General features: G+C 44.5%; 1 protein-coding gene across 1 annotated transcript in view; it reads left to right on the forward strand.

Annotated features, from left to right (window-relative positions):
- PYROXD1 (pyridine nucleotide-disulphide oxidoreductase domain 1) overlaps positions 1 to 472 on the forward strand; it is a gene marked incomplete at its 5' end in the record, with an annotated part of 12,862 nt that extends 12,390 nt beyond the window's left edge. Inside the window, one exon of the mRNA XM_010140877.1 lies at positions 211 to 472. Within this exon, the coding sequence (XP_010139179.1) occupies positions 211 to 459 (249 nt within the window). The remainder of the gene's footprint in view (positions 1 to 210) is intronic.
- Positions 473 to 7,349: the final 6,877 nt, after the last annotated feature.

Below are 7,349 nucleotides of genomic sequence, written 5' to 3' on the forward strand. Positions count from 1 at the left end.
GGTTCATTACTGGGGTTTGTGTATGACATTTTGAGGTGGAGATTTTTAATTCTATTGTAGGTTTGCAAGCCAGTGAAAGGTGGAGGTTCCCTAGGGACACATACCTCCCCATTTACATCAGTCTTTTGAAGCTTAAAACTGTTTATCGTCAGAGATACTAGAAGCCACTGCAATGCTCTTATGAGTGCTTTTTCTTTTTCCTTCTGTTAGGTGGTGGTCTTGGGAAAATATAATGCTCAAGGCTTGGGTTTGGACCATGAACTGATGCTGAGGTGTACCAAGGGACAAGAGTACGTTAAAGTAGTGATGCAGAATGGCCGAATGGTGGGAGCTGTGCTGATTGGTGAAACGGACTTGGAAGAAACCTTTGAAAACCTGATTTTAAATCAAATGGATCTTTCTTCCTATGGTGAAGATCTCCTGAATCCAGATATCGATATAGAAGACTATTTTGATTGAACAAAACCCCATTTGCATTTTGGATAAAGCTTGGACACTGAGTACTACGTCTTCTAAAACTGTTCCATCAGGATTACCAGAAATGAGGGATAAATGCAATTCCATATTAAGATTTTCTGTTGATCTTGTTAAAATACCGACCAGCAAATTAAATTAATCTCTGTAGAAATGCAGCAACAAAAGCAAATAGCCTAATCACCTGCTGTGGTTACCGGAGTCTCGTTTCCCCGTGGCTTGCTGCCGTGCGTGTTCTTTAGCTGGTAAGCCACCTTGTGAGCCAGGATGCCTTGATGTGATGATGCTGCCTTACCTGCCTGAAGCTACCTCCAGACTTGGGTGGCGTGAGTAGCAGCTAGGGTGGGAAACTTCAAACTCTCAAACCACTGGTTCGAGTGAACATCTCCAAGGCAGTCACATGGTGCGTTCCCATGCCACTAGCACCCCACCACTGCTCAGACCAGTGAATATTTGCTACAGGTTTCAAGACTCCTGTTCCTGCTTGAGCTGGCTCAGGTTAATAGATGATACCTTGAGGGCACGGGGCACTCTGAGCTCTCAGCGCCTGGGATGTGGTCTGCAAATACATGGCAAGGTGGATGCCTTATCATTTTTGTTTCCAGTAAGTTTATTTCTGAAATAAATAAATGTATTTTCTACTCAGTTAAGTAAACGACGCAAAACTCTGAACAGTAGAAGCCAGGATGAGATATCTGTTGAGAGCAGCTTCTTTATGGCTTGTTACTTTAGCTGTTCAGGTATTGTGGTAGAGCTGCACAGATGGATCCTGTGGGGTCTCCAGCAGGATCCACGTGCAGTGCACTCACAGGAAAGGCTAATGCAACAGCACTGGTGGATGGCACCTGTCAAGAGCCCGTGGAGCCGGCTGCTGTGTCCTGACTATGTGGTAGCTGGTACGGGATGCCATTTTCAATGTGAGTCCTGTATCCTGATGGAATTCTTAACAGACAACTATGACAGTCACTTAAGGAGAGGTCAGGAAGTCCCCATGAATGTTTTCATTATTTCCACTGTTATGCATATTGGTTCCAGGAAGGAATTCTTGCAGGTGCTAAACTCCAGTTTGCCTTGTGGTAACTAGTGAGAAGATAGCTGCAATGAAGTTGCAAATGGATGTTTAAGCTGTTTGTTTTCAATAGCAACCAGCTCCCTGGCTGTACGTTTAGTTACCCAAGATGCATTTTAATAATGGTGAAGGGAAGGTGCAGGCTTCTTCCATCAAGCTCCTGCTTTTTTAGTTGCTAGGCGTAATTTAGTGCCTAGGTAATAAAGCCCAAGAAATTAAGATGTTCCTTAATGTCCTTTCTGTATCACACAGGCCGTCCATGGGCACAGGTGATTTCATATTCCTTTTGGCTTCATTCTACAATTGCAACTTGGGAGTTGGTCTTTAGGGTCAAACTGGGAACAGTTTGTTGTACTCCACTAAATGCAAAGGTGGCAGCACATAATTGAAACTTCTTCCATAAAAATCACTCTATTTTTAAAAGAGAATGACTTAAATTAATTCATTCTACTTTTGGCAAAGGTTTCAGTTAAACAATGAGTGAAAGACTGAGTTTAGTCACTGACCCGATTCTACCAGAAAAATAAAGATGAAGAGCATTTTCTTAATCATTTCTGTTTCACGCTTAAGTTGGTACACACCTGGATCCAAAGTGAAACCTACCTGAACTTACCTCAGGCTTATGTGTCTGAACTTGCCTTAATGATCATTGGCTGTTAAGGTCTTAAAAAAAAAAAGAAATCCAGCGTTCCACCTCTTGTGTGTCTAAGTAGTGCTTGAAGTCAGCAGTAGCTGTTAGAGCTTTACCACTCTGGCAGCACAGATCCTTGTTTCTGGCGACACTGATGCTCATCAAACACAGTCAACATTATATATTTCTACTTCACATACAGTTAAGTATTCCCCCTGATAAAAGAGGAGGCAGACAAATTCTGTAGCTGAAGAGTTTCTTCAGTCTGTAGGGACGGGTGAGGAAATAATTGATTGTGACCCTTAGTATTGAACGGCTGCATTTTATCCAGCAGGGTGTGGAGTCCTACATTACGGGCTGGGTTAGGCATGGAAAGAAGAAGATAAGACTGAGCAAATAAAACAATGTTGATGCACTTTAAATAACCAGTTTCAGAGGATATTGATTATATAACCATTAAGTACTTCTTGACTGGGAAGAGTAAGAATGGAAAAAAGCTTACACTAAGCCTTCCACAGCAAAAGAACCAAAGCTTTTAAGACACCCTGACACTTGCCTGTTCTGGGAAACATCAGTGCTTCTGAATGCTTCAAGTACTCCTTCAGGTTCATTTCAACATAAGAGAGTTTGAACAGTGAGAACAATCAATCGCTGGTACAACCCCTGCAGCACAGTGGTAGATTCCTCACCGCAGAAGGTTTTTAAGATGCAACCAGATGGGTGTGTTGATATTCTCGTTTAGGCTCCCTTTCCTACAAGAGGTTGGACCAGATCTTTCAACGTCTCTTCCCATCTGGAGTGTTCTAAGATGCTGTGTTGTCTGAATGTGGCATAGTGCTAAGCCACAGGTTTCGCTCCTTGTTTGGAAAAAAGTAGCACTTTCCTCAAGTCTTCCGTAATTATGAAGCTTTTCCTTTTATATAATTAGTCAGATGTAAATACTAAGATGGCAGTAATGTTCTAGCAACTTCTTGGAGAACATGTGAGAGTTCACATAGTTCCAGGCTGAGAGAGGCTCAAAGGAGTTAATAAGGATAATTTCCTGATTTCTGCATTTATCTCAACAGCATTTCATAGTCTTGGAATTGGGGGCTCAATATACATCATCTTCGAGTTCCAGAAATTACAAGGGGAAATTCAGAACCCTGCAGGTCAAGGAAAGGACCATTCACTCTTACTTGTAACCTTCATCTGGTTCAAAGAATCATTTTAATAAATAGCATAACCACGACATCTGCATTTCTGAGATTAAGCACTGCTTAAAGGTTAAACACCAACAAAACCAAAGCCCAGCCGTTGTCGCTCAGGAACTGAAAGCGTGGGCAGAGCTGCTCTTCAGACCTTTTCCCCCAACCCAGCTGTTCTTGCTCCCAGCTCTGACAAAACACAAGTGGAACTGAAAGCACCGTGTTCTCAGTAGTGGCAGAAAGCCCTGCTGGTTACCAGACACTCGGGTTTCAGTAGCAGTGCATGTTTTCTCCAAACTCACCAAGGTTAGTAGCTCAAGCATTCTTTTTATAGTCTATCCCTTTGCACCTAGTACCCTAGGGTCTTTCCATCCTCAGTCTCGGGTCCTGACAGTGTTCAAACAGAATTTTTCTGCCTTTTTAGCAAAAGAAAAATAAACAAAACAAAAAACGCACAACAAATTACCAGTTTTTCAAGCTAATTCCAAACCTCAAAAATTCGACCATAATTTCTAAATTATCAAACTCCTACTACTTGTGAAACATCTTAGAAACAATTCCTGTCTTCTGTCCTACTCTTACTTTGTAACCCTGAGCGATTTTTATCCTCTCTCAACTATTACAGTTTTGACTAAGCTGGCAATGAACCTGTCTGTTATGGAGAAACGCACTCAGCGTTCACCCAGACAGGTATTTAATTGTCATCAGCCACTCAGCTTCGTGGGATGAGGTAGGAACAGCTGCAGCGGTAAGCACTGGCTCTCTTACCGTGACAGACTCAAGATGTTATATGCGAAAGGAATCGTAGGTGAGTCAAGAGACAGGTTGCTCTTTAAAATAGAGACGCACTACTTGAAGCCACAGGCAAGCAGCAATACTCTCCCATGGTTGCCTTCTCTTTTCCACAGCCAGCAGGAACATGAGCAAATGGACAGGTGGAGCAGCAAAGTTAAAGGGACTAGCATTCAGAAACCTCCCAAAGATTAAGTTTAACGTCGCCCACGTTTAGGGCTTAAAGTATGCAACTTCCCATGCAGTTATGTTCTGGTGCTTACAGAGCAGAAGAATACTTCTTAGGACAACCAGATTCACTTCTAATTAGAATCTAGATCTGTAGTTGAAACAGAAGCCAATTCAACAGGGGAAAAAAGAGGAGAGAGAAGTACTTCATGAATGGCATTTTTTCTGTATTTCCCAAATCAAGTATAACTTTTACAAAGGGAAGAGCTGAAATCAAGAAAAGTTGTCTCGTTTTTCAGCATAAATTTAGGTACTTCTGAAAAGCACAGGAATAATTTTCTGTTTGAATAACAAGCTAGAGAAATCCAGTTCTAAGAGCAACAGATGTATTTTAAAGGGATAAATACATATAATAACATCTCTACAAGTCAGATGTAGCGCAGCGTTGTAATAATGCCCTGAAGTAAGTTCTTCTCCAGGTTCACTCAGGTACTCAAATGGGCTGTAGTAAGTGTATTGGAGCCCTGGAGAAACGGGCCACATCTCTCTGCTCCAAACTGCGGTGATCATGATGTCTGTGTGGGCTGGAACAGCCGCCCCTGGCACAGCAGAGGCTTTGACCCACACACAGCTCCAGAGGAAGGTTGCTGCAGCAGCCCAGGTCTCAAGATGTCTGATGTCTCTCTCCAGGGCTGGTGAAGCACCCTCACTGGTGGGAGGTGCGCTGTGGTTGTGGTGCGAGTTGCTGGGTGAAGAAGCCACAGGAGGAGGTGAGCAGCCTGTGTACCACGAGGAGGAAAAACAGGAGGTGACAGGGTCTTAACAGAGATGCTCCAGAACTAAGGACCACCTCAGTCCTGTGCTGTAAAGGAGGGCAAGTTTTGAAATTACCCTCACAGGAGCAGTGGAGACTTCCACAGGAGGGAGGGCTGGAAATCTCTTACTTCCAGCAACATGAAAGGGCTCCTTTTCCACTCACAGCTCTGCAATTGCAGAGGAGACACAGTGCCCTGAGAAAGGCGAGGATGATGAAGGGATGCGCTGATGTCAGCTGAACCTGAGCCAAGTGTTTATAGAATGAAGGAAGAGAATCCCTTCTGTAGGGGACCTCATTGCCAACCTGACTTGGAGACATGAACAGCTTTGTTTCTTACTAGAAGCCCAAATCCCAGATGTTGCTCAGTGACTGTGTGATTCACAATTTTAAACTGGACAGAGAAGTGTGGAAGACGTGATGGAACCACTACCCCAGATTTCAGCTTGTTCTGCTATTTGCTCCCTCAGGATACTGCCCTGGAAGACAAAGGGGCTCTGGAGAGCTGCTTAACTGCCAAACCACAACCTCCTCAAAACACATAGCCTAATTCCTATGGGCAGAAGGTCAAGCAGACACGGCAGAAGGCCAGCATGGGTGAACAGAGAACTCCTCAGCCAGCTCGAACACTAAAAGGAGGCAGAAGGTTAAAGATAGCCAGGACAAAGAGAGGCACTGCCTGAGCACACAGGGAGGGACTTAGAAATGTCAGCACTCAGCTGGGGGGGTGGAACTAGCAGAGGATGTGGAAAGCAGTAAGAGCTTCTGTAAGCACCTGAACAGCAAAAGGAAGGGTAAGAAAAGTATGGTCCCACCGGTCAGGAGGGCTGAGGAACTAGTGACACAGGACATGTGAAAGACTGATGTACTTGCATTTTTTTCCCTCATTTTCTCCCATGTCCCCAAGTCTACTAACAATCCATGGGAGTAAAGCAGCAGATGAAGTTGGAGTTACAGATCGCTTAAGCAAACTGGCCCCACACAAGTCCACAGGACTGGATGGGCTGCACTGAAAGATGCTGAGGAAGCTAGTGGAGGTCAGTGCAAGACTGCCGTCATTTCTGAAAGGTCTTGGGAGACTAGGGGAGGTTCCTGACCACTGGGAAAAGGCAAATACTTCATTTGGCTTCAGATAGGAGGATCTAAGGAGTTATATACCAGACAGCTTCACTCAGCACCCAGAAAACTTAAGGTACTGCAGGAAGACATTTTCAGACACATGGAAGTAATGGGGAACAGCCAGCCAACTAGATCCACCACAAAGCATACCTGATCAACCAGACTGACTGAGAAAACTACCTGTGTGAATAGGGAGGTGGCAGTGGATGTTAGCAAGGCTTGACCTGAGCAAGACTTTTGACGTGATCTCCTATAATTTCCTTACAGCTAAAGATATCAGTGAGATGTAGACCAGATAAATGCACAACAAAAGTAGGCAGAAAGTTGTATCGACCACCTTCAAAGGGTTGGGATCTATGGTATGAGGTCCAACTGCTGCCCATTTCCTAGGCAATGCTCACAGATCAGTACCGGGGCCAATACAATTTAGGGTCTTCACTAACAGTCTGGGTACAGGGATGGAGTGTGCTCCAGCCAGCCTGAAGACAATACCAAGGCTGGGAGAACTGCTGATACACTGGAGGGCAGGGCTGCTGTTCAGAGGGACCTAGACAGGCTGGGACACATGGGCTGACAGGGACCTCTCTGTCAAAGGCACTTCCCAGTAAAAGAAACATACTGTTACACCAGATTGAGTCTAGCAGGGGGCTACCTAGGTGCTCAGAGAGGAGAAACAAAGAACTGGAGCTCTTGCAGATTAAAGAAGAAGGAAGCTTGTGGGGAAGGGGACTGATCTTGCTGATGTTTTTGACTACCTAATGGAAGAGCATAGCAGCAACGGGACCAGACTCTTCTCAGAAAAGCACAGTGGTAGGACAAGAGGCAGCAGACAAGTTGCAACACAGGAAATAGCAATTAGCTCCAGGAAATGTCCTGAGAGGGGTTGTAGACTCTCCATCCTTGGGGATGATCAAAACTTAACTAGACACAGCTCTGAACTCCCTGTTCCAGCTGGACGTGCTTGGAGCGGGTGGTTGGACTAGATGACCTCTGGAAGTCTTACACCCTGCCTGATCTGCATGTAGTGTTACTATACACTACACTCCCGAAAGAGTTAAAAAGGCAACATAGAAATTATTTACATTTCACAGTCAC

This window comes from Buceros rhinoceros, unplaced genomic scaffold (genome assembly GCF_000710305.1).
Source record: "Buceros rhinoceros silvestris isolate BGI_N320 unplaced genomic scaffold, ASM71030v1 scaffold40437, whole genome shotgun sequence".
NCBI classification, from domain to species: Eukaryota; Metazoa; Chordata; class Aves; order Bucerotiformes; family Bucerotidae; genus Buceros; species Buceros rhinoceros.